Here is a 24753-nt window from a genome sequence, read left to right on the forward strand (position 1 = left end):
TTCCAGTGTTTTGACTATTACACATGAAGCTCTTTCGAACATTTGTCTGCAAGTCTTTGCACGGACACGAGTTTTCACACCTCTTAGATGAACAGCTAGGAGCAGAATGGCTATGTCCTGGAGGAGGTGTTTGTTAAGAAACTGCCCAACTGTTTTCCGAAGAGGCTGCACCATTTTAAATTCCTACCAGCAGTGTGCAAAGCTTCTCCATGCCCTACATTATTCTGACAACACTTGGTATGGTCAGTCTTGGATTTTAGCCAAGCTAATGGGTGTGGTTTTAATTTACATTTCCCCCATGATTCATGATGTTGAGCCTCCTTTTTTATTTTGAGCCTCTTTTCATGTGCTTGCTGATCATTTGTATATCTTCATTTTTAAGATGAGGGTGTTGTTATTAATGAGTTATAAGAGTTCTTTATCTGTCTGGATGCCAGTCTGATGTGTTGAAATAGTTTCTCTCAGGCTGTGGCTTACCTTTTGTTTCCTTAATAGTGAGTGTCTCGAAGAGCAAAAGTTTTTTGTTTTTTTTTTTTTTTTTTCCAAAGAGCAAAGGTTTTAATTTTGATGAAATCCAGTTTATCACTTGTTGCCTTTTATATCTTGTACTTTTGTACAAAAAGAACCTTTGAGAAACCATTAAGAAACCATTATCAGCCTCACGGTCAGATATTCTCTCCTTTATGTCACTTTATGTTTTTATAGGGCAGCATAGTCCTTAGATAGGATTACTTGTTTAATTTAAAATCAACATTTTGGGAACACCTCTTAAAAATGGGTATTAAGGGGGCGCCTGGGTGGCTCAGATGGTTAAGCGTCTGCCTTCGGCTCAGGTCATGATCCCAGGGTCCTGGGATTGAGCCCCACATCGGGCTCCTTGTTGAGTGGAGAGCCTGCTTCTCCCTCTCCCTCTCCCTCTGCCTGCTGCTTCCCCTGCTTGTACACTCTCTCTCTCTGTCAAAAATAAATACAATCTTAAAAAAATGGGTATTAAAAGAGTACATACTGTATGATCACCTTTTTGCAATGTACAAAAACTCTGCTGTTAGAAGTCAGGGTAGTGGTCACCCTGGTAGATGCTTCTAGGGGGCTGGGAAAATTCTCTTTCCTGATTTGGGTCCTGGTTCATGTGTTTGTTTTGTGAAAAACATATTGAGGTGCAAACTTACAATTCATATACTGTGTGTTTCTACTTAACTTTCCAGGATTGTGTACAGCTGAATCAGTACACGCTGAAGGATGAAATTGGAAAGGTAAATATCCCAGGAGCCAGGCTGGTTTTCTACATCTACCAAGAAATGTCTCAGATACAGTGGAGGGAACCTGCTAGAGCTGGGAGTGGGAAGAAGTCCTTGGAGGCGAGATTGTGGGGGAGGGTTTTGTCATCAGTGGTCCATCTGGTTTATTGTCTACATCATAATAGTAACGTGTTTCCACAAAAGCTCAGACAGCTTTGAGGGAATTCCATATCACCAACATTAGTGTTTTTTTTTTTTCCCCTCTAAGGTACTCTCACATCTATTTTTGCTTTTATTTCAGCCAATGGGCAATATCTTTGCAGGGGTCAAAAATTCAAATGCCAGTAGAAAGCAAGTGAGTAATATAAATGAGCAAAGCATGCTAGGTCTAAGGCAGTAGGGAGTGGTGAGGACTGTGGCAAACTGTTAACATGTAGAAATGATTATGGGTCCATAATGGACAGATCTGATTTTTTTCAAAAGAAGCTGAGATTTTAGATTTTATATCTGATCTTTCTGTTTTTAAATGTTGGCAGCTAATTCAAACTTTCTAAAAACTGCAGATGCAATAAAATGTAATTGCAGAGCAGATTTGGCCATTTGGCCGCTGATTTGCAGCCCCTGTATTAGGGTCCTCATTTTGCAGATTGTAACTTCTGGATAGTATGTCATGGGCATCTCCCTTTATCCAGGGCTCCTATGGTGTGGTCAAGTTGGCCTACAATGAAAATGACAATACCTATTACGTGAGTATCCATGTCCCCTTCCCTGCCCTCACCATTGTCCAAAGCAAAAGCCTCCTTTCCAGAACTTGGTTTCCTGGAAGATTTTCTTCGCTGTTGTCTCATTTTATTCTTAAGTCATTTCATTTCGTGCATTAGGAAGGAAGTGGTGTTCCCATTATATGGATGTGGAAATGGGGAGGCAAAGTGATTGGCTCAGAAAGAAAATGTGTAAATTCAGTAAATGTCTCATAACCTTACTCTGGGCTACCATTTCTACATCCTTCATAGCACCAAGAACCAGGTGGTAGTGAGACAAATTGCCCTTGTAGCTGAGGCTTTGGGGTCAGTCCGGTGTGGGTTCAAATTCTGGCTCTCCCATCTGCCAACTGTGTGTCCTTGGCCAAGTGACATAACACCTGAGCCTCAGTTTCCCCATGTGTAGAACAGCCTGTCCCTCGTCCATCACTCCAGCTCACTAGTGTCTTGATTCACTTGTATCGAGTCCCAAGGCTTGTGGTCCCAGCTAGGAAAGAGGACCAGGAACCTCAGAAGCACCCTCAGGGCTGGGGGGACCCTGGCAGTCCAGCCCCCAGGCCACCCGCAGCTGCTTGACCCACTCTGATGACGAAGCACTCACTACATTGTCCTGAGGCTGCCAGGAAGCCAAGAGCTTTGGCTGGCCTAGGAGTGGAGGGAACTCTCCCTCCTCCTTCCTCTCCATTTTAACCAAGATGTGGGGTCTTTTCTCCCATAGGCGATGAAGGTGCTGTCCAAAAAGAAGCTGATCCGACAGGCGGGCTTTCCACGTGAGTTTGGTGGGCCTTTGCTCTTAGGTGCAGGGCTGGGGCACGACAAAGAAGATCCCACTGAATGGTGTCCCCTGCAGAGTGCCCGGGTAGAGGCCTCGAAGACTCCTATCACTATGGCCTGGGGTATGGCATGGGAAGGAGGGGACAGAAAGCTGAGCAAGGGGGCTGGGTCTCCAGCCTCACTGATTTTCAGCAGCAGAAGAGACAGATGAGAGGAGCAAGCTACTTATGGCCCCTGGTGGCATCAGCCACTCCAGCTCTGCCGAGACCCCCCTCACTTCCATTGCCCCCCCATTTGCAGAGGAAAAGCTTTTTGCCCTGACCTTGGGATGGTCTGTGTCTCCTCCAGGTCGCCCCCCGCCCCGAGGCACTCGGCCAGCCCCTGGAGGCTGCATCCAGCCTAGGGGCCCCATTGAGCAGGTGTACCAGGAAATCGCCATCCTCAAGAAGCTAGACCACCCCAATGTTGTGAAGCTGGTGGAGGTGAGCTAGGGGGACAGGGAGGAGGGAGGCAAGAATGGTGATTGTCCAGGCCCAGCTCTGTTATTACCCAAACGCTGCACCACTAGTTTCTAGGGAGAGCCATACCATGTTAAACAGCTGTTGCAGAGCTAAGTAGTATTTATTGCTCTAGGTTTCTTCACCCCTGTTCTTTCATGTTATCCTCACCCTTCCCTAAGACTATTTATTATTCCCATTTTACAGATAAAAAAATTGAAGGTCAGAGGGATACCGAGACTTGCCCTTTATCCATTTTTGTCTTTGAAGCTGGTTCTCTCTCTCTCTCTCTCTCTTTCTCTATGTGGTTTTAGCACAAAAGCAGCCATATGCATGTAAACAAATGGGCATGGCTGTGTTCTAATAAAACTTTATTTGCAAAAAACGGGCAGAGGGCCAGATTTGGCTTGCATGCTATATTTGCCATCCCCTGTTCTAGATGCGCAGTTCTCACAGTTTTTGGTCTCAGGATTCCTTTATGTCCTTCAAAATTATTGAAGGCCCCAAAAAAGTTTTGCATATGTGGGTTGTATTTATTATTATTTGCCATATTAAGATTTAAAACTGAGAAGCTTAAAAATTATTTATTAATTCATTTAAAAACAACAATCCCATTATATAACAATATATTTTTATGAAAAATAAGTATATTTTCTGAAAAAATTTTAAGAAGAGTGGCGTTTTACATTTTATTTTTTAAAAATTTATTTATTTTAGAGAGAGGTAGAGAGAGAGCACGGTGGGGAGGAGCAGAGGGAGAGGGAGAGACAGTCCCAAGCATACTCTGCGATGAGTGTGGAGTCCGACACAGGGCTCGATTCCAGGATCCTGAGATCATGACCTGAGCCGAAACCAGGAGTTGGGTGCTTAACAGACTGCGCCACCCAGGCGCCCTGGCATTTCACATTTTTGCAAATTTTTGTTGTTGTTGACGTCTGGCTTAATAGAAGATGGCTGGATTCTCATATCTGCTCTTGCATTCAGCTGTGGTGATTTTGCATGCCATGTGGTTTCTCGTTTCTCTACTAGCAGAGAATGCGAGTAGAAAGGGCAAATATTATCTTAGTTTTATTTATTTTATTTTATTACTTTTTAAAATAAGATTTTACTTTATTTTTTATTTATTTGTTTTATTTTTTTAGATTTTATTTATTTATTTCAGACAGAGAAAGAGAGAGAGAGCACGAGCTGGGCAGGGGAGGGGCAGAGAGAGAAGCAGGCTCCCGGCTGAAGAGGGAGCCTGATGCGGGGCTTGATTCCAGGACTCTGGGATCACAACCTGAGCCAAAGGCAGACGCTTAACCAACTGAGCCACCCAGGTGCCCCAATAAGATTTTATTTTTATTTATTTGAGAGAGAGAGAGAGAGAGATACCGAGAGAGCATGAGCAAGGAGGAGAGGGAGAAGCAGGCGCCCGCTGAGCAGGGAGCCGGACGCCGGGCTCGATCCCAGGATCAAGGGACCATAACCTGAGCCAAAGGCAAGACGCTTAAACGAGTGAGCTACCCAGTGCTCCTTAGCTTAGTTTTAGTGTGAAAATTGTTTTGACCTCATGATCTCCCCGAAAGCATCTTGAGGGTCCCTAGAAGTCCGCGAACTACATTTGCAGCACCTCTGGCCTAGATGACAGGACTTGTAAATGGCATGTGATAAAGTACGTAATTGGACGGGTGTTCGTCGTGCTGCAGGAGCATGGAGTGCGAGCAGCCAGCCAGCCCAAACAGCTGAGGAAGGCTTTTCAGGGAAAGGATGTTTGTGATGACCCCGGTTGTTCCCTGATGGAGATAACAGGGAAAGGACAGAGAAGGGCATCGCAGAGGAAGGAACAGCATGTGCAAAGGGCCGGTGCCCTCTGTTTGGGGGTATACTCCTGACTTTGGTGGGTGTGAGGGTTAGTAGCCATGCCCTCCTGGGGCTTTTCAGGTATGGGCTCTAGGTGGGCCATGCCCTGGGTCAGACTCCCCCGACAGGGCAGGGCTTAGGGCTCCAGGTGGGAGCCTAGGGTGCATCTCTTTCTCAGGGCTCTCGTCCTGTGGATCTTGGTTGACTGGGGAAGGTGAGGATGATGTGGGAAGAGGCAGGAGGACCAGTCTAGCCAAGGAGAGAAGGAGAGGGACGGTGGCTGCAGGCTGTCTTCACCTGTCACGCTGAGTTTCACAGTCTCAGTTCACTGATGGCTGGAGTCAGCCGTCTTAGAGGAAGCTCAAGGACACTTGGTTTAGTGAGTGGCTCTGGGTCCTGGCATGATCTCCCTGGCCCCCACTGCCCTGTGGCATCTGACCTGTCCACCCAACAAGACTGGTTGCCAGCTTGCCTGTTGGACAGACCTCAGACATTCATCAGATGGCCATGGACATTCATCAGGCATTTCCTGAGCACCGACTATGAGCCTTGTCCTGTATAGGGCACCACGGGGGCAACTCAGGCGGATACAGCTGTTTGCAGAGACGGACAAGATAGACATAGGTGATGAGCTGAAAGCAGGATGGCCGTGAGAGGAGAGCGAGGACATGCCATGGCGGTTCCGGGCAGGGGGACGTCTTTTCTTACAGGGGCAGGAGGTCAGGGGGCACTTCATGGAGGAGTCGGAAGCGCCCAGACAGGATTTGCATTTTCACCCTGAGGATCAGTCCTCTGTCTCCTAGGAGACGGGTGGGATTCTTACTGAAACTGAGACACTTCCCAGGGGAGGAATTTAAAAAAAAGAAATTTTTGGGGGGCGCCTGGGTGGCTCAGTTGGTTAAGTGACTGCCTTCAGCTCGGGTCATGATCCCATGGTCCTGGGATCGAGTTCCGCATCGGGCTTCCTGCTCTGCGGGGAGCCTGCTTCTCCCTCTCCCACTCCCCCTGCTTGTGTTCCCTCTCTCGCTGTGTCTCTCTCTGTCAAATAAATAAATAAAATCTTTAAAAAAAAAAAAGAAAAAAATTTTTTTTTTTTAAGTAATCTCTACTCTCAATGTGGGGCTCAAACTCACGACCTTGAGATCAAGAGTTGCTTGCTCGACTAACTGAGCCAGCCGGGCGCCCCCATTTCCCAGGGGAGGCATTTGCCCCTCCCTTTTGTAACCTCTTTTCTAGGTGTTTTGGACCCTTGAGGATTGGGCTAGAATGTGGCTATTTTCCAGATGGCCATTTGGATCACACACTCTGGGTTTTTTCCTGTGCCCTTCATCTTAACCAGGAAAACCAGTGGAAAGCACAGCCCTCCTGTTGGCAAATGCAGTCATGTGGATGCTGCCTCCTCCCTGCTCATATCATTTCTCTCTCTTCCTCTCCCATGCTCCTCATCTCCGGCCTGTTCCGTGTGGCTTTGCCAATAGGTCCTGGATGACCCCAATGAGGACCATCTGTACATGGGTAAGAGAGCCCTTGCCATCCGCCACCTTTGCTCAGGCAGCTGCACCTGCCAAAGCCCAGGGGTCCTCTGGAGCATTCCCTGTCCTTGGCATCCCCCGCCAAAGCCGGGCACCACAGTGAGTCACATGTGAGGCTGCAGCCCTGGTTTGAAGCAGGAGGTGGAAGGGAGTGCTTGCTGGGACTTCTCTGGAGGTCCTGTTCATTCACTTGCAAGTATTTATTGAGCACCTGCCAATGCTGAGCAGGTTCTAGGCACTAAGGATGCAGTGGTGAGTGAGAAAGATGAGGCTCCCGCTCTTCCGAGGCTGACATTTTAGTCAAGGAAGACAGATAGTCAACAACTAAATAAATCAGTTAAGTTCAGTAGATCCTCTGAAGAAGGTTAAATAGGATGACGTGAGAGAGAGGGATTGAGGGGCCACTTCACATATGAGGTGATGATTTGGCACCTGAATGTCAAAGACACAGTCCTGTTACATGTGGGGAAGAGCATTCCAGGCAAAGGGAACAGCTGGTGCAAAGGCCCTGAGGCTGGTGAGAGCTTAGCGTGTTTGAGAAAAATGTGGCTGGGACAGAGTAAACCAGGGAGAGGGGATGGGGATGGGGATGAGGATGGAGAGCCTGAGGCCACGTGGGGCATTTGGAGCCTTGGAGGGCACTGCACAAAGAAATGAGGACTCAGGCATGTCCTCAGAGATTTGATTTTTAAAAACTGGTGAGGACATGGGACAGCCCTCTGTCAGCTCTCAGCATAGGTACTGATGAAGGAAGGAAGGGCAGGACTAATTCAAAACTAGATAGCAGACTGTTGGGCCCAGGAATGCATGATTGACAGGTCACATGTCCTTGCAATATGGCTTGGGTGGGCATTCAAATGAGCAGATGACAGATGACAGCCGGGAGGGGTATCAAGGAGGTGAGGAGAGTGGGCACGAGCCCAGCCTGGAATCTAGAAGTCTCCTGGATGAGCACGGGGATGATCCTTTGTTGCACAAGGAGTGATTGTATGGGGTCTGGTTTGAAAACAGCTCAGAGCTCACTTTCTCCTCACAGAGTTGCTATGGTTCAGTTCCGAGGAAGCGTTGCAGCTTAGGCCATTTTATTTTTCATTTCCCCCTCCTCTTCCCCGCCCCAGGTTTTCATTATGACAAATGTTAAGCCTACAGAAAAGTTGAAAGAATAGTACAATGAATACCTGTATACCTACCACCCAGATTCAACAGTTAATAATTTTTTTGTCAGATTTGCTTTATCAGCCTAGCCACCCACCCATCCATTTCTGTATTTTTTTTGCTGAACTATCCAAAATGTAAAGTGGCAGACATCTTGACACTTCAGCCTCTGAATACTTCAGCGTGCATCTCACATAGGGACATTCTCCTGTGTGGTCACAATACCATTATGACATCTGAAAAAGTTAATGCCAGTTCCCTAAGAGCATCTAATGTGCACTCCATGTTCAAATTTTAGAACTCTTTTTTGCCAGTTTATTTGTAAATTTTAGAACTTATAAAATCTTCCTATAGAAACAATTTTGAGGCTACACAGTAAATAACATCAGATATGTTAACTTTATTTTATTTAATTTTATTTTTTTTAAAGATTTTATTTATTTATTTGACAGAGAGATAGCGAGAGCAGGAACACAAGCAGGGGGAATGGGAGAGGTAGAAGCAGGCTTCTTGCCGAGCAGGGAGCCTGATGTGGGACTCGATCCCAGGACCCTGGGATCATGACCTGAGCCGAAGGCAGACGCTTAACGACTGAGCCACCCAGGCGCCCAACTTTATTATTTTTTTTTAAGATTTTATTTTTTGAGAGAGAGAGAGAGAGAGCACGAGCAGGGGGAGGGACAGAGAGAGGGAGAAGCAGACTCCCTGCTGAGCAGAGAGCTCGAAGGAAGTGGGGCTCGATCCCAGGACCCCAGGATCATGACCTGAGCCAAAGGCAGACACTTAACTGAGCCACCCAGGTGCCCCTAGATAGGTTAACTTTAAAAAATTACGTGAGAGGGGCGCCTGGGTGGCTGTGTTTTCAGTCACTAATAACTAGCTCCCTCCATGCCAACCAAGTTATGGTGCTTAGGAGGAAGCACAGAAATTCCTGAAGCAGCTCTTGGAAGTTAAGTCTTCCAGAACAAAGGTGGGATAGGCCAGAGCTGAAGGGACCCTCGCTCCTGTCTGTGGAAACCTTCCCTTCAAGTGCTGTTGCTTTTTGCTTCCAACCATAGCCTGAAGCCACGGCAGATCTGCCCTAGCTTGGGTTTGCCCAACACTGGTTGATGAACCTGAAGATGGGGAGGGGCCTGAGGGAGCTAAGTTCCTTTCCTGGTCTTCTTTTTATCTGAGGAGCCGGCTCTTGTCTCTCAGCCACCTGAGCCCTTGGAGATCTTTGAAACCATCCTTTTGGTTTCTTCTGTAAGAAACTCCAATGTGGGTAGATGATTCTAGAACAACAGAGAGCGCCAAAGTTATTCGCCACTTGATGTTGAAATTCACTGCGTTTTTCACTTCCTATAGGATAGTTTCATGTTCCCAGTTATGTTTGTCCAAGCAGGACAAAATTAAAATAATTATTCAACATTGCCCAGTAATTCTACTCTTAGGTATATACCCACCAAAACTGAAAACAGATATCCACACAAGTACTTGTACAGAAATGCTTGTACACGAATGTTCACAGCAGCACTATTCACAATAGCCAAAACGTGGAAACAACCTGAATGTTCATTAGCTAATGACTGGATACACAAAATGTGGCATATCCACACAGTGGAATGGTATTCAGCCATAAAAAGGGATGAAGTACTGGGTGCCTGGGTGGCTCAGTTGGTTAAGCGACTGCCTTCGGTTCAGGTCGTGATCCCGGAGTCCTGGGATCGAGTCCCACGTCGGGCTCCCTGCTCGGCAGGGAGTCTGCTTCTCCCTCTGACCCTACCCCCTCTTGGGCTCTCTCTCTCACTCTCTCTCTCTCAAATAAATAAATAAAATCTTAAAAAAAAAGGGATGAAGTACTGATTGATGCTACAACATGAATGAACCTTGAAAATACGATGCTAAGTGAAAAAGCCTGTCACAAAAGGTCACATAGTATATGATTCCATATATGTGAAATGTCCAGAATAGGCAAATCCGTAGAAAGAGAAATCAGATTAGTGGGTGCCAGGGGCCTGGAGGGAGGGGACTGACTACTCATGGGCATGGGGTTTCTTTATGAGGGGCTGAAAACTTTCTGGAACTAAGTGGAGGCATAGTCACACAGCATCGGGAATGCTAAATGCCACTGAATTGTAAATCTTAAAATAGTTAATTTTATGTTAGGAAAATTTCACCTCAATTTTTAAAAATGCAAAGAACAAAACAAAAAAGCCCCAACAACAACAAAGCCCTGTGCATTCCCTGGACACAGCTTATCTAATACTTGGTGGTTTGGAGCAGGGATTCCCCGCAAGTACAGGACTGGGAAGGAGCTGGCTTGGTGGGAGGCATTTGCAGGTCATGCACGAATGTGAGTCAAGAAAGGCCCTGTTCAGGAGTCGTGGGATGCATTGGCCTTTGAGGTGGTGAGGAAATCTCCACCCCCACCTCTCGCTCAAGTCTTGTTTTGGATTGAGAGTCACGGGAAAGAGTCTGAGGTCCAGCTGACCACAGAGCATAGAAGAGCTGGAAGAATCTATAAGCATTCTTGGTCTGTGGCCTGACACAGCCCAGCAGTGTGGAGGATGTGGGAGGGATTGTTGAAACATGTTCCTGTTGTTTCTTGGATCAAAACTTTCCTAGGGTTCTGAAGACCCCTAGGGCTCTTTCTTTGTGCCTAAGTAAACAGATGTTGGGTTGTGTCCCCATAGTCTTGTTCTTTGGCATCAGGTGACTCAGGACCTGGGTGTGACTAAGAGGACGTAGTTTAGTATCAGTCATATCCCTGGAATCTCCAAGGTATGAATGGAGAGAAGAAAGGAGCCCATGAGCCATCTCTGCCTGTCTCCTGTCTCCTTGCTTTGTTTTCCCTGGCCAGGGGGTCCTTGGCTGTTTTGAGGACTAGAAGAAGTATAGTCAGACCAGGGTCAGAGATCACTGACCCCTAGCCTCCCGAGCAGGACCTTGACCAGCTTTGGCTCAGTGGATTGTTCCTTTCCCCAGCCCGAATACTAGTTTCTGTGCTTCTTGGTGTTTCCGTGAGCGATTGGGAAGGAGGAGGAGGAGGAGGAAGATGGATTTCCAATTTCCCAATGTAACAGTTCACCCCCTTCTCTTTCCTGCAGTGTTTGAACTGGTCAACCAAGGGTGAGTGTCCCGTTTTCCTTGCGGGTGTGATGCCTGAAGCTTCTCAAGCCGCAGAGCTTCTCAAGGGAGGTGGTGCCTGGTTCTGAAGGCCAGTGTATCTGGTTTGCTTTTCATGTGTGCATCGACCTTCTAGGCCTGTGATGGAAGTGCCCACCCTCAAACCACTCTCGGAAGACCAGGCCCGTTTCTACTTCCAGGACCTGATCAAAGGCATAGAGTACCGTAAGCGGGGGCCTGTGGGAGGATTCTCACCCAGGGTTGGTTAACATCCCAACTAGCGGATGGCAGGTGGGAAAGTGGACTTTCCCTCCTGGAGTGCAAGCAGGAGGGTGAGAGACAGAATTGTCTGACATGCAGTCTTGGACAGCTACAGAAAGCCATGCTCATGATGGAAAAAGAAACCCTTCTTCTGCCACAAAAATTAAGAGCCGTATTGATAATGACTGTTTCCCCCAGCACTTTCTGTGTGTACCAGGCACCATTAGGGGCTGTATTTATATTGTCCCTTATTCCCAGCAACCCTGGGATGGGGATCCTGTTCACCTCCTGTTACCTTAGTTTTCTCATCTGTTAAACGGGAATAAAGTGTCTCTCACCAGGGTGGAAATCAGCCAGTTCATATCAGTAGTTCTGACAGGTGTCCTTTCTGCTTCTGGTTGTTAAACATTTTGTCTCTTCCCCTTGCCCATCACATAGGATTGTTGGGAGATTTATTTTTTTTTTTAAGATTTTATTTATTCATTTGAGACAGAGAGATAGAGAGCATGAGCAGGGGAGAGGGAGAGGGAGAGGGAGAGGGAGAAGCAGACTCCCTGCCGAGCAGGGAGCCCGACACGGAACTCGATCCCAGGACCACAGGATCATGACCTGAGCCAAAGGCAGATGCTTAACCGATTGAGCCACCCAGGCGCCCCCTTCCGTTTTTTTTTTTTAAGATTTTAGAGTTTTTTTTTTTTTTTTTTTTTTTTTATTCATGAGAGACAGAGCGAGAGAGAGAAAGGCAGAGGGAGAAGCAGGCTCCCAAGGAGCAGGGAGCCCGATGCGGGACTCGATCCCAGGACCCTGAGATCATGACCTGAGCCGAAGGCAGACGCTTAACCATCTGAGCCACCCAGGCGCCCTTTTTTTAAGATTTTAATTGTTGGGAGATTTAATTGTTGGGAGATTTAAATGGAGAAAATGGGAAGCACTTAACACAGGGCTGGGCCCCAGATGGGGTACTCAACAAATGGAGCTGCTGCCCCTATTACTGGTTTCATCACTGTCAACACCACCACCAGCAAAGAAACGCAGTTGGGTCTTCCAGACCATAGGAAGAGAGACCATGTCCTCTCCTATGGGTTGACATCCAGGCAGGAGCAAGTTAAGGAGGTCCCCAGTCCTACTTTGTGGTCCACACTTCCATTCGACCTGCTCCATTCATTGCTGGTGTGGTGAACAGGTTGAGTGTTGGCATTAGTAAATGAAAATATGTTGGACTGTCACAAGTTGTGAGGCTTCTAGCTGGAAGCCAGCCAGGCTCAACAAAAACTCTCCTGGGACCGCCCACCCACGACTTAGACTAGAGCAGGTGGTTACTATTATTGTCAATCGGTGTTGCACTCCTCATTTTTGAAGATGGGGTAATTTCCTTAAGCACACTCTGTCCCGCCTTACCTTTTCAAAGCTGGGAGTATCCAAGAGGTTTGGAAGGGTAAGGCTGGGAAGGGCCTGGGGGCCGTGAGAGAGCACTGGGGTCCTTGTCTATATTTCTGGCCTCTGGAGGTTAGGCAGAGCTCCTCACATGGTTTTCCTGCCCCCTCTCTCCCATCTGGTGTCCACCCCACCCCCAGTACACTACCAGAAGATCATCCACCGGGACATCAAACCTTCTAACCTCCTGGTGGGAGAAGATGGGCACATCAAGATTGCCGACTTCGGTGTGAGCAACGAGTTCAAGGGCAGCGACGCGCTCCTCTCTAACACCGTGGGCACACCCGCCTTCATGGCACCAGAGTCGCTCTCGGAGACCCGGAAGATCTTCTCTGGGAAGGTTGGTGTGGACCTGCCTGAGATGCTGAGTTCTGTCTGTGTTAGGGTCCTTTCAGTCTTAAGTGGCAGAAATCCGACCCAAACTGGCTTAAACAATGAATCCATTGGATCATGTAGATGAAGAGCGGCTTCTGGTTTGGCTAGATACAGGGATTCAAACAGGAATCCATCTTTCCATCTTTTAGCTGTTTTCTTGAGTTGGTTTCCTGCCCAGGTGGGTGGGTACCCCCAGCTGTTCCAGGCTCCTTCCCATCAGTTTACCCTCAGTCGGTGGATCCAGACTCAGGAAGGGGTGGTTCCTCAGAGGAAAGCTGGAGGATTTGATTTTTGGCCGGCCAGAAGCAATAGACAGCTCCCCCCCCCCCCCCCCCCCCCCACTGCCCCTTGTCTCCTTACACGAAGCTCTCTTTTTCTTGTAGGCTTTGGATGTTTGGGCCATGGGTGTGACGCTGTACTGCTTTGTGTTTGGCCAGGTAACGGGGTGGGGTGTCCTGTCTGCTGGGTGTTGCTGGGCAGCCCCCCTGGGTTAATAGTTACCCTTGCAGAGAGACAGTACTTTATTCATTGAGTTTACCGTTTTATTTCCACAGTTAGACCCGACTGTGAAAAAAAGGTGCCTTTCCAAATGTACATACCTGTACAGAATAGTCCAATCTGTGGAAAGCGATCTGTTAACACAGAAGGACTGGCAGAGGCTCTAGAGGTTGTAATAGGTGATGGATTTAGGGCAAGGACAACAAATGTGCCACCTCTCTCCCCACTCTGACACCCCAGACAGACATCACAAATCAATAGCCACTGGCACCCTTTCTTCCTGAGCCCAGTGCTGCTTTGATGTTCTTCTCAGCAGAGTGTGTCCCCAGAAGCTGTTGTTGGAGGGACAGAATTGGAATGGATGTGAAAAATCCATTTGACATTATTGATTTAGGGAATGCTGTCTGGTCTCTTCATCGTTGTTGGTTTTTTTTAGGATTTTATTTATTTATTTGACACAGAGAGAGAGAGTACAAGCAGGGGGAACAGCAGAGGGAGAGGGAGAAGCAGGCTCCCTGCTGAGCAAGGAGCCCAATGCGGGATTCGATCCCAGGACCCTGGGATCATGACCTGAGCAGAAGGCAGCCCCTTAACCAACTGAGCCACCCAGGCGCTGCCTCCCCCGTTGTTGTTCTTTTGTTGTTGTTGTTGTTGTTTATTATCAGTATTTAGGAACTTCAGTTTTTAACTCTGAAGTTCAGATTAATTATGTGAGCAATAAAAGCATGGATTTTTCCTTTTCATGAATTTGTGCTTTTATGGAGGAAAGCTTAAGAAACCGGTCGTGTGGTTTATAATGTCTTCCCCACCAATATTTGATAAGAAGATTTTCAATCATATAGCAAAGTTGAAATAACTACGGGAAACACCCACGCAGCCACCAGCTGTTTTCTGCCATAAACATTTCACTGTATTTACTTTATCATAAGTCTGTCCATCTTCACCTTGTTTTACTTTCTTTTACACATTCCAGATTAAGTTGCTAATATCTCTGCACTTCCTTCCAGATGCTTCAGAATGTAGTCATTAGCTAGAGCTCACTATTTGTGGTTCTTTTTTTTTTTTTTTCTTTTTGGGGTAAAACTGACATCTAATGAAATGTACAGATCTGAAGTGTACTGGTTAATGAGTTCTATCAAATGGATATACCTGTGCAATCCAAACTCTTATCTCAAGTTACTGCTTTTTTTTTTTTTTTAAGATTTTATTTATTTATTAGAGAGAGAATGAGAGACAGAGAGCATGAGAGGGAGGAGGGTCAGAGGGAGAAGCAGACTCCCTGCTCAGCAGGGAGCCCGATGCGGGACTCGATCCCAGGACTCCAGGATCATGACCTGAGCCGAAGGCAGTCAGTCGCCCAACCAACTGAGCCACCCAGGCGCCCTCAAGTTACTGCTCTTAATGAAAGAATTTTCCTCGGACAGGAGAGGACCAGGTCACATTCTGTGACCTTTTCCCACCTTCTGAGCACCCACACAGAGGTTCCTTTTTTCCAGCACAGCACCTGAGCTCCTCCCGGGTCATCGGTTCCTCCCCCGAGTGAGAGCACTGATTTGTCACTTGGGAAGTGGTGTGTGAACAGTCTTCAGAGTCAATCCAGTCTGGGTAAATCCCAGCTTTATACTCCCCAGGGCATGTCACCTCTCTGAGCTTCTGTTTTTCTCTTTTGTAAAATGAGAAGAATATTTATGATTTCTTAAGGCTCTGAGAGGATCACCAGAAATAATTCAAGCATTCATTAATTCAACAGGTATTTATCAAACCCCTGCTTTGTACCCGGGATATTCCTGGGCACTGGAGAAACGGCAGGGAGCAAGACAGGCAACAGTCCCTGCCCTCTTAGAGCTGATGTTCCCCCGCAGGAGCTAAACAGTACACGCATGCAAATGTAACATAATGTCAGGGATGGGCGCTCTGATGAGAAATCACATGACAGTGGGGGGGTGGGATCTGCTTTAGACAGGAGCTCAGGAAGGCCTCCCTGAGAAGGTGAGCTTTGATCAGATACCTGAGGGATGGGAGAAAATGAGCCATGCAGATGTTGGTGGGAAGAACACTCCAGACAGGGAACAGCCGGTGAAGATTGGTGCTGAGAAACCCCAGGCCAGGGCCTGGCCCAGCCTAAGCCCTCACGAATCACTACTGTTGCTTCTATATCTTAGGTATTGTTCTTAGTATTATTATTGTTCACCCAGCAGGTGGGTGGGGAGAGTCTTTGATTTTGTTTACGTAGGTAAATTAAAGCACAGCTGCAGAGGAAAGCCACAGTGTGGTTGGGAGGGGCTCTAGCCCTGTAGAAGGATATTCCGGGTGCTCCTGGACTTGTGGGCATGGGAGCTGCTCCCTCGCTGCAGTGGGCTCCCGGGCGTCTGTTCTTCCGTTGTAACCCACGTGGAGTGATGCCAGCCCCGGGTAGCCCTTGCAGGACTGATGGGGCAGCCGCTGACGGCCACCCTGTCCCCGCCGTCTCTTCGCAGTGCCCGTTCATGGACGAGCGGATCATGTGTTTGCACAGCAAGATCAAGAGTCAGGCCCTGGAATTTCCAGATCAGTGAGTATTGCCCGTCTGTCCCAAGTCACCTTCCTCTCCAAGCCCTTGGTGGTCCTCTGTGTGTTTCTCACCCTTGATGTATCTTCCACCCGCAAGGCCTGACATAGCTGAGGACTTGAAGGACCTGATCACCCGCATGTTGGACAAGAACCCGGAATCAAGGATCGTGGTGCCGGAAATCAAGGTACCTGGGGGCCACCGCTCTCTATGGGGTGTGCACCAGGGGCCAGGCCTGTGTCCTCTGCTTGGGATTGTTTGGCTCAACCCTGCCTCGGCCAGGCCTCACTCCCCTCCGTCCACAGCACTGCGTCCTCCTTGGCATCGTTACCCTCCCGTGCCCTGGGCCTCTTGCTGCTGAGGGCTGGCGGTGGTGGGGGTTGGAGAGGAGGACTTGGACTTGTGTTAACTGTGGTTGTGGCAGTGGGATCTGCTGCCAGTTGCCGATCGGCTTGGGTTGGTGGCATCCACCCTGCCGGGACCAGACCAGAATGGGGTCTCTGTGTGCTCCATACCCCGGCTGCCCAAGTCCTGGATCCTTTCCTTGCCCCTGCCCATCCCTTGGAGAAATCTCAGTGGGGGTGGGAGGAAATTAGTGAGCAGGTTGATACCCTCTCCCCAGCCTGCTGAATTCCATGCTTTTGCAGAAAGCACTGTTAGGAGAGATCCCTGTGCACCCCCTACACCCTGACCAGTGCCACACGCACACATCTGACTCTAAGAAATCTAGAGGTTTGCTTCAGGAACTCCTAGGCATCTAGCTAACTAGCATTTGAGAAGAGGGAGGCCAAGTGGTTACAGATAAGGACTTGGACCCCAGGGGTGGAAGCGGGGTGGGGCAGATCCCTGCCCGGGTCCTCTCCTGACTGTGTCCTTCTAACTGGTCTCACTCTGCCTCCCCTTCCCCTTCTGTGAAATGGGGAGGGTCTGCTTTCTCTGAGCAGAGCCTTCCGGGGGGCATCAGGGAAAGTTGCTGCGGGGTGATGGGTGCTTCTTGGGCAACCATACAAGGCAGATGCCAAATTCTGGTCACTTCTGCCAAGACCTGGGCCAGGTGGCAAATGCGGTCCGGTGCACATCCCGGCCTGGTGGCTCCCTCCCATTGTCTGTCCCTCCGTCTTTTCCACGTTTCCTTGCATCTCGCTCACCCCCCACCCTCTGCCTGGCTTGCCAGCTCTCTTGCATGCCTGATCTCAGGCCACCACCTCTGCCCTCCCGCATTCCCTCCCTGGCTCCGCTCGCTGGCAGGGCCTCGGTGTCGCTCTCCGGCCTCTGGGAGCCAGTCGCCTGCCCCTCACCCCTCCTATCATTCATTGAAGCTGCACCCCTGGGTCACGAGGCATGGGGCGGAGCCGTTGCCATCGGAGGACGAGAACTGCACGCTGGTCGAGGTGACCGAAGAGGAGGTCGAGAATTCGGTCAAACACATTCCCAGCCTGGCAACCGTGGTAAGGCGGGCCGAACCACTGACCGAGAACAGGGACAGCCTGAGGCGGGCCGGCGAGGACGGGCCGGGACACAGGCGGGCAGCTAAGAAGCAGACATTGGGCCTGAGAGTCAGGGGATGACCGGGTCTGTCTCTGACTCACAGCCACCAGGCTCTGGGCCCTGGTCACATATCAGGCCAGGAGGCCCCTGCATCTTGTAGCTTTAGTTCTGTCTATAGCCAGATTCTGTGTGACTGTAGGGAGGGGTAGCTCCTCTCTAAAGATCCTACTGCTTTTTCTGGAATTCCTGCTTTCAGAGCATGGCAGGGGGAGGAGAAGGACCAGGACAGGTGCCAGGGGTGGGAGCTGGAGCCGAGGTCTCTAAGATCGAATTCCCTCCTGGCTGGATCTTCGGTCTCCAGAGTGGGTGGCTTAGTTTGTCTCACATCTGCTGTGTGGGCAGCTCCCAGGGCTAGGGGCAGGGTCTCCCAATTCCGGTGCTTTTATGGCCTTATGTTTGGGTCCTGACCCAGAATGTGGAGTCCTCAGGCTTAACCTTGGAGACTCTGGGAATCACTCACTTGCCAGTCCCTGCCCAGGAGGGCATCTGGCTCCAGGAGGGAGACTAGGATTCTCGAGGGCCTGGGGTCCAGGCAGCAGTCCCGGGGGCAGAATCCAGCTGGCCACCCTACTAAGGCCACAGTGAAAGCCCTGGGGTGTGTTTGGTGAGGACTGGCTCCAGCAGGCAGGCAGGGCCCTGGGCTCTGGAAGGAACTGGTGAGACTTTCCATAAAGACACAGTGTCTGGCCTCAAGTGACTGCCCCTTTAGGAGCCCAGATGCTGGCTCCTTCTCTCCCAGCTTTGCACTTCTCCCTCCTGCTTCCCTACACACTTTCTCCTTCCAAAATCTGAGCCCTTGCGCCGGGACATCCATTGACATCCTCCTCCTCCCTCACCTAGGGCCTCTGCATGACCTTCACTGTTAAAACTCACCCACACTCACTCACTCTTTCCCATCCACCCCTTGCACGCATGTCCTGCGCCACAGTGCAGGGGGCAGCTGGTGTCAGACCCAGGTGCCCACCGCAGGTTATTCTGTTCCAGGCTCAGGATGTTCTTAGGAGAAGGTCTCTGATCCTAGCGATCTGGGAGCAGGGGTTACAGTGATGAGTAAAACCAACATGGTGGGCCTGCCATCTTGGAGAGGTGGATGCTGGGCAAACAACCAACAAAACAGAGGGGCTGCAAGGTGTACCCCTAAGGGGGGCCGTGGAGCCCTAAGAGCGGATGTGGCCAAGGTGATGGGTTGGAGAAGGCCTCCGGGAAGAAGTGGATATATACTGAGTGGATGGCGGAGTATTTACTGGGCCAAGGTGGTATTGGGCAGAGGGTGTTTCTGGCAGAGGGAAGAGCAAACGTGGTGATCCTCTGGTGGGAGGAAGCTGGGCCCACAAGAAGCTTCAAGAAAGCCAGGGCCACTGAGGCAGGGCAAGGAAGGTGACATGAGTCTGGGCAGGAGGAGGGGCCAGACCACCCAAGACCTGAGGCCACGGCAGAGATTTAATTCTTGGTCCCAAGAAGTGTGGGCAGCACCTGCAGGGTTTGAATCAGGGGAGTAGCACCATCAGAGTTGGCCTTGGAAAGACCCCATGTGGAAAATGGAATGTGGGCGCTGGGGAGGAAGTGGGGGCTACTGCAGCCATCCGAGGGCAGGGGCTGGAGTGGGGAGGTCCAGGTCCACATACCCATTGTGTGCCAGGCACAGGGTTTCAGAGATGAGCAGGGTATAGCACGAGCCCTCGTGGGGCTCCTGGCCTCATAAGAAAGATGGAGCAGAAAAAATCACCCTCCTGTCCATTACACGGTGACAAGCCCGCACAGAGGAACAAGAATGGAGGCTTCACAGAGGAGGAGCCTCTTTTGCTGGGTCCTGAGGGCTAGGAAAGTTGACAAGGCCACAGGGAGGGACAGGGCAGGGATGGGGGGGGGGGGTGGATAGGAAGGGACACCTGCAGAGACACAGTGGAGGAAAGGGCTGGTGTGTTCCAGGAACCACAGAACACCAGCCTTGGCCAGGGAGGGACGGTGAGAGCCTTCCCAGGGGATCTAAGTCAGTGCTTTTCTTCTTTTCTTTTTTAATGACATAAAATTCGTGTATCATAAAACTAACCATTTTAAAGTGAACAATACAGTGGCATTTATTACATTTATAATATTGTGCAACCGTCACCTCTGTGGTTCTGAAACATTTTCATCCCCTCCCCCCCAAGAAACCCTGTACCTGTTAACAGTCACTCTGCTCTTCCCTCCCCCCAGCCCCTGGCGACCCCTGGTGGGTTTTCTGTCTCTGGATTTGCCTCTCCTAGGCATTTCGTATCAATGGAATCGTACAGTATGTGGTCTTCTGTGTCTGACTTTTACTCAGCATGGTGTTTTTGAGGTGCATCCATGTTGTAGCATGCCATTCCCTCATGGCTGAGTAATACGCCAGTGTATGGATAGGCCACATTTTGTTTATCCGTTTTTTAGATGCTGGATGTTTCCACCTTTTGGAACATCAGTGGTTTTGTTTTTTGTTTTTTCTGTTTTTTTTAAAGATCTTATTTATTTGAGAGAGAGAGAGAGCACAAGCAGGGGGGGAGGGGCAGAGGGAGAGGGAGAAGCTGACTCTTCGCTGGGCTTGATCCCAGGACCCCGAGATCATGACCTGAGTCAAAGGTAACACTTAACCGACTGAGCCACCCAGGCGCTGCCATCGTGTTTTTTAAAAATACTTAGATTCTTAGCACACACACAAAACAATTCAGAAGCTCACTCTACACATAAAACAGCTTGAAGAGGCACCATGCTCTGCTTGAGGGGGTGGGGGCCGGTGCCTTTCAGACTGAGGTCTTTTCCTTGAAAATTCCCTCAGAGGATACAGCAGCCAAAAGCATCACCAAAAATAACTCATTCACTCCCTTGCTCCAGAATCGTCCTTGGCCCTCTGGCCAGCAGCAGGATAAGTTCCAAAGTCCTATGGGTGAAAGATTTTAAGTCAGGGAGTGAGGGAATCAGATCTGGGCTTTGGAGAGGATAGGTCAGATCAGTAGGGTTGAGGCAGAAGCCTGGGAGGCAGAGGAGGGTAGCTGAGCAGGGGCCGTGGGATGGGATGAGGGAATAGTACCTTTTCCCAAGGGATCCACTCGTCAGGCAGGTGTCTGCCAACCAAGCTGGGGACCCCGTCTGTGTTAGAGTGGGTGAGGGGGCCCACGAGCAAGTTCCCACGACTGGCAGTGGACCAGCCTGCCCCCAGCGCCTCTCAGACTTGGATGGACCTTTAGGACCTCTCAGTCCCCTCTCCCTCACACCACAGCAGCCTGTGGGCTGGCTAGCCTCAGTGTCCTGGGATGTTTCCTCAGCTCCTTATACCCATTCAGGTGTTGCCCATCCTCTGCTAAAATGCAGCCCTCTGAGAAATTGGGACCCTCGTGTGGTGTAACCACTGTAGCAAACAGTCTGGCGGTTCCTCAGAATGGTCAACGTCACCACGTGATCCAAGGATTCCACTCCGGGGTACAGACCCAAGAGAAATGAGAACATTTTGTGGGGAAAACAGGTCCACACGCAAAAACATGCGCACAGATGTTCATAGCAGCATTATTCACAACAGCCAAAAAGTTGGAAACAGCCCACATGTCCACCAGTGGAGGTGTATCCATACAAAGGAATATTATTTGGCCACGAAGAGGAAGGGAGTACTGATACCTGTTGCAACCGTAGGAGCCTTGAGAACCTGGTGCTCAGTGCAGGAAGCGACACGGAAGGCTACATACCGTGTGATTCCGTTTATATGAAATGTCCAGAATAGACGAATCCGTAGAACAGAACAGAGATCAGTGGTTGCCAGGGCCTGGGGGGAGGGGCAATGGGGTGTGAGTACTGGGTTTCTTTTTGGGGTGATGGAAATGTTCTGAAGTTAGATAGTGGTGATGTGAATATACTAGAAACCACTGAACTGTACACTTTAAAATGGTGAGTGTTCGACTGTGGGGCTTACATTTCAACTAAAAAAGAAGTGCAGCCCCTGAATTTGGCCCAGAAAAGAATAATTGCTTCCTTGTTGGGGTGGCCAGATAGTTTTCACCGAAAATAAAGGCCCAGTTTTGAAGATGAGACAGGTTGATGGGCCAAGAGGGCAGGGGTAGCGATGGCTTGGGTGAGATGAGTGGTGCCAAGTTACTGGAGGGACAGTGCTGGCCAGCTCTCGTGGAGCACGGGGTCCCCCCCCTGGGGCTCAGGTAGACCAAGATTAAGAAAGGAGGATGTCAGACAAGGGGTGTGGACCTTATCTTCTTGGCAGTCAGGGAGACATGAATGGTTTCGGACACGGGACTAGTCACAAAAGCTTTGGCTTTTGTGTCCTCGGTGGGAGGGATGCTGCCCAGGCTCTCCCCAAGGCCTGTCGCCAGCCACGAGCCGTGGAAGCGGCCGGGGGCGGGGGAGAGAGGAAGAGGGGGGTGGCCCTTGCAGAGTGGCGCAGGGGAGGACGTTGCCTGGCGTCGCCCCCAGGAGGCTCAGCTTCCTCTTCCGTCCTTCAGATCCTGGTGAAGACCATGATACGGAAACGCTCCTTCGGGAACCCGTTTGAGGGCAGCCGGCGGGAGGAGCGCTCCCTGTCAGCGCCTGGAAACCTGCTCACGTGAGTGTCCACCCGCCCTCCTCTGGGGTGGGGAGCTAGAGGCTGAACACAGGCCAGCCCTGCCCAGCGCACCCTGCCTGGGCCCATCCCTGGAGCGAAGGAAGCGCCTGGAATGACTCAGACCGGGTCTCCTAGGCTCATGAGGGAGAGTTTCGCCCCCGCGCCGGGCTCAGCCCACCTCCTCTTGCGGACAGCTAACCCATGCTGCAGTTTTACCTCTCTCAGGGAGCCTTGCACTTTACCTGGGGGACCGCTTGACAATCAGAAAGCATTTTTGTGGCCCGGAAGCATGCATGCTTGATGGTGGGATTGTGGGCCCTGTGATGGAGGAGCAAGGCCTGCCTCACCCACGTGACCCTGTGTGTCAACCGCAGAGGCGCCGTGCTCAAAATCCCCCTGGCAGCAGCTCTGTGAAGCTGGTGTTGGGGGTCTGAGTGTCTCTGGGGTGGGGGACAGGCATCTCAGAGATCCCCAGTGTCCCTTCTTACTTCCCTTTTCCCTCCCCTCTGGCCATTCCAGCAAAAAACCAACCAGGGAGTGTGAGCCCCTGTCTGAGCCCAAGGTAATGCCTGCCTGCCTGCGCTGTAGCCTCTGCCGGAGCCTGGGGGCGGGGGCAGCTGCAGAGCACGGGGCATCCCCACCCGGGCGGAGGGTCCTTCCACTTCGGGCCGCTGTGCCTAGGCTCGCCGCGGGCCTCTGGACCTAGGATAAAAACCAGGGCCAGCCAGGGGCTTGGACCCGACGGCGGGTCGTGCATGTGGGCTGGGGCTGCGGGTGCATGGCGCTCCACCCGGAATGCCTGCGAATTCACCCAGGTCTCATGACCCAGTCTGGTACCCACATATGCTCAGGGCACGGCAATGGCATTGAAGCTGTGTCACAACAGGGTCCCGTGGCTGCCCCTGCCCTGGGTCCATGTGGTCAGAGCATAGATCAGGCATGCAGTGTTCTGGGGCTCTCCGGCATCCACCCCTTCTTCTCTGATGGGTGAAGACCTAGAAAATAAGTTCCCTTCCAGCCTGCTGCAAATTAGTGTAAGAGTCCTTTGTCCCCACGGTGGATCTGAACCTTTTCCCTTTGGCCATCCCTCTTCTCAACACATAGCCTTGTCAGCATTGCCAGCAGCTCCCAGGACAGATGGGAATTTTTGTCCCTGTGGACTAAGATGATTAACACTTAGCACCCCTGCTGCCTCTCCTCCCCCGAGTGCCTATGGCAAGATAGAAGTTCTGGGATTCCTTCCTTTGAGCTCAACTCACTACCTCATCCTCAGCTGGGAGCTCCAGGCAGTCATTTCTATGTATTTTTTCTTAATTTTTTTTAACATTTAAAATTTTATCGTTGGAAAGCCATTTCTATGTTTTAAGAGCAGCTTTGTTGAAATATAATTCACATATTGTATGTTTCACCCATTTGGAGGGTATGATTCAGTGGTTTTTAATATATTCACAGACTTGTACAACTAAGACCACAGTCAATTTTAGAACATTTTTATTAGCCCCAGAAGAAACCCTGTACCCTCTGCTGTCACCACCAACTCCCCTTTCCCAGCCGCCACTAATCTCCTCTCGGTGTCTATGGAGTTGCCCTGTTCTAGACACCCCCTGTCAACGGAGCCGTACAACGTGTGAGCTTTTGCGTCTGGCTTCTCTCACTCAGCATCATGTTCCAAGGTTCATCCACGATGTAGCAGGCGTCAGCGCTTCTTCCTGTTTCTGGCCAGACCGTATGTCATTGTACGGGTAGACCACATTTTATTCCTCATTCATTCGGTGATGGACATTGTCTCCACTTGGGCTGTCACGAATGCCTGCCGCTGCGAACATCCACATACGAGCAAGCGGCCATTTCTGTGCGTTGGGAGCTGACTCACGAGATGAAGTTTACTGGCCCCCGCAGCGCAGGAGTCAGGGGCCTGTAGTCAGCTAGCGAACAGTTTAGGATCAGGGAAAGCGGCAGTTAGCCATCGGCCAGTTGTCGGCAGCCCGAGAAGGCTGCCTCATCCCTGCCAGGTGGTTCCCCAGTTCTCTGCCGCCTGCTCTTTGAGCCTCCCAGGGTGGCAGTGAGTGGAAGCCTAATGGGCTGCCCTTTTTCGTCTCAAATCTCAAGTTTTAGGGTTTGCCCCGTCTGTGTGCAAGTCTGTCATCTGTTTCTTATTTTCAGTGAGCTTAAAATCGCAAGATACCCAGAGATTGGCCCAAAGGGCTTTACTGCCCCTTTAATTCCCTCACCAGTAGTCCCAGCAAAACCTGGGGATTACCTGCTCTTGCCCTCAGGCTGCTGGTGGGATGCTCTGATTGTCCGAATGACCCAGCAGTCTGGAGTTCCGAGGGCTCATTCAGTTGTCGGAGGCCTCGGGCGCACGCGCCCCCCCCCCCCTCTGCAGCCACACCCAGCTGGTACAGGCAGGCGCCTCCAGGGCAGAAATTGAGGCCTGGATTTGACATCTAGTTAGAGCTCTCCTCCCTGGGAGTTTTGACCCCCTCTGCTTTGGCAGAAACAAAAACCAATGAGCCTGCTCTTGAAACAGAGAGGGTCACAGATATCTGGCTTTCTCTTCCTTGTGCCGGGACAGAGTTTTGCTTCTGGCCAGGGACACACCGCAGACATTAGTCTGGTGT

General features: G+C 50.3%; 1 protein-coding gene across 8 annotated transcripts in view; it reads left to right on the plus strand.

Moving 5' to 3' along the window:
- Window positions 1–24753, plus strand: part of CAMKK2 (calcium/calmodulin dependent protein kinase kinase 2) — a 67583-nt gene that overhangs the window by 19487 nt on the left and 23343 nt on the right. For 3 of the 8 annotated variants that reach the window (XM_064578340.1, XM_064578338.1, XM_064578344.1), the window contains exons 3-16: window positions 1206–1253; window positions 1931–1984; window positions 2718–2769; window positions 3122–3255; window positions 6591–6627; window positions 10889–10910; window positions 11044–11132; window positions 12743–12942; window positions 13361–13414; window positions 15953–16026; window positions 16123–16210; window positions 17343–17471; window positions 22032–22132; window positions 22652–22694. In XM_064578340.1, the coding sequence (XP_064434410.1) occupies window positions 1206–1253; window positions 1931–1984; window positions 2718–2769; window positions 3122–3255; window positions 6591–6627; window positions 10889–10910; window positions 11044–11132; window positions 12743–12942; window positions 13361–13414; window positions 15953–16026; window positions 16123–16210; window positions 17343–17471; window positions 22032–22132; window positions 22652–22694 (1125 nt within the window). Of the gene's footprint in view, window positions 1–1205; window positions 1254–1930; window positions 1985–2717; window positions 2770–3121; window positions 3256–6590; window positions 6628–10888; window positions 10911–11043; window positions 11133–12742; window positions 12943–13360; window positions 13415–15952; window positions 16027–16122; window positions 16211–17342; window positions 17472–22031; window positions 22133–22651; window positions 23545–24753 lie in introns of those variants that run through there. The other 5 variants (XM_054510531.2, XM_064578339.1, XM_064578342.1 and 2 more) reach the window with 5 other exon arrangements.

Source organism: Mirounga angustirostris, unplaced genomic scaffold, assembly GCF_029215605.1.
Source record: "Mirounga angustirostris isolate CCGP_5_RB_7025 unplaced genomic scaffold, mMirAng1.0.hap1 SCAF_14, whole genome shotgun sequence".
Classification (NCBI taxonomy): Eukaryota; Metazoa; Chordata; class Mammalia; order Carnivora; family Phocidae; genus Mirounga; species Mirounga angustirostris.